This window comes from Lagopus leucura, unplaced genomic scaffold (assembly GCF_019238085.1).
Source record: "Lagopus leucura isolate 7727_CA_CO unplaced genomic scaffold, USGS_WTPT01 Super-Scaffold_100030, whole genome shotgun sequence".
Taxonomy (NCBI): domain Eukaryota; kingdom Metazoa; phylum Chordata; class Aves; order Galliformes; family Phasianidae; genus Lagopus; species Lagopus leucura.
The window spans coordinates 267619-268899 of NW_024962281.1; the positions used below are offsets into that span (position 1 = coordinate 267619).

Genomic DNA, 1281 nt, shown 5'->3' on the forward strand with positions numbered 1-1281 from the left:
TGCAGAGCGGTTGGTGTCTGAAGCTGCGAAGTCCACATACACTACCCCGAGTGCCCCCATCCTGTGCTCAGCTCGTGGCCACCGACAACCAGCCCAAAGGCACGGGGCTGCGGCACGCCTGACGCTGCTGTGCCTCGCTGGGGTGCCCGGAGCTGGGGTGACTCCTAGCCATGCTGCCCTCGGGATATTCTATGTGGACTTCGCAGCTTCAGACACCAACCGCTCTGCAGAGCAGAGCTCTTACCTTCTTCATTCTCACCAAAGGGCAGCGACTTGCTGGAGGTGTTTGCTCCCATGCTGCCTCCCGCCCAGAATCAGCTCTCCCGCTCCTCCCCCTGACGTTTCTCCTACGAGCCCGGCGTGTGCGGGGCTGTCATGCCGTGGGTCACTGCTGGTGGGCCCGCGGCGCGGTGCTCTGCTGGTGCATCCTGGGGAAAACAAGAGGCAAAATGTGTCACCACCGAGGTTTGAGAAACACTTCGCAGCCCATACATTTCCTACTGAACACTGAGAGCTCTGGGGACAAAACTGAGAATCAGAAAAAGCACAGCAAAATGGACCTGAGCTGAGAAACTCAGGAAAAGTGTAACCTTGCCTCCTTGACCAGAGCAGCTGCCTGCTGAGTGAGGTGAGGTACAGAGACCAGCAGGGCAGCGGCCTGAGGGCGTGCCTTGTGTTTGCAGCATCATCTAACGCATGGAGCTTTGCAGCCCCGGTGATGTTATGACCAATTTAGAGATGATAAAGCATGACTAACCGTAGCGATGTCAGTATACAAAATTAATGACTTGGCTACATGAAATCAGAAAGGCATTTTTGACCAAGAAGGTTGCAAGAAATTCTAACAACTGTACAAGGAACTCAGTGTCCACCTTTTGATTTAAACGGCACAGGTTTTAATTTCCCAATTCTCACATGGTTCTTGTAGTTCAGTGACATTAAAGATTGCTTTCACAGACTTATGTGGGCGCAGTGGCAGCTTTGATTTTTAAAGCATTTACATGAGTGATCTTTATATGCTTGCTTTGCTATGGACATCCATGTGAAGCACACAGCATTTATTTCTGCTTGTAAGCCTGTAAAAGATTGAAATGAAGGAGCAGCAATGCAGCACAATCTGGACTTTGTCCAACCTGGAGTACTTTCCAAGACATTCACATTTCCATTGAACATCAGGGTGCAATGCAGCTTATTCATTTTTTCTCAGACGTACACTCTGGAAACACTGAGCAGCTTTGCTTTTTTACCTGATAGTAACAAAATCGTGCCAATGATACACAA

At 50.0% G+C, this 1281-nt stretch overlaps 1 protein-coding gene across 1 annotated transcript in view; it reads right to left on the reverse strand.

Annotated features, from left to right (window-relative positions):
- Positions 1-313, reverse strand: part of STK32A (serine/threonine kinase 32A) — an 18260-nt gene extending 17947 nt beyond the window's left edge. Inside the window, exon 1 of the mRNA XM_042881797.1 lies at positions 245-313. Within this exon, the coding sequence (XP_042737731.1) occupies positions 245-296 (52 nt within the window). The 5' untranslated portion in view covers positions 297-313. The remainder of the gene's footprint in view (positions 1-244) is intronic.
- Between the last annotated feature and the right edge of the window lie 968 nt (positions 314-1281).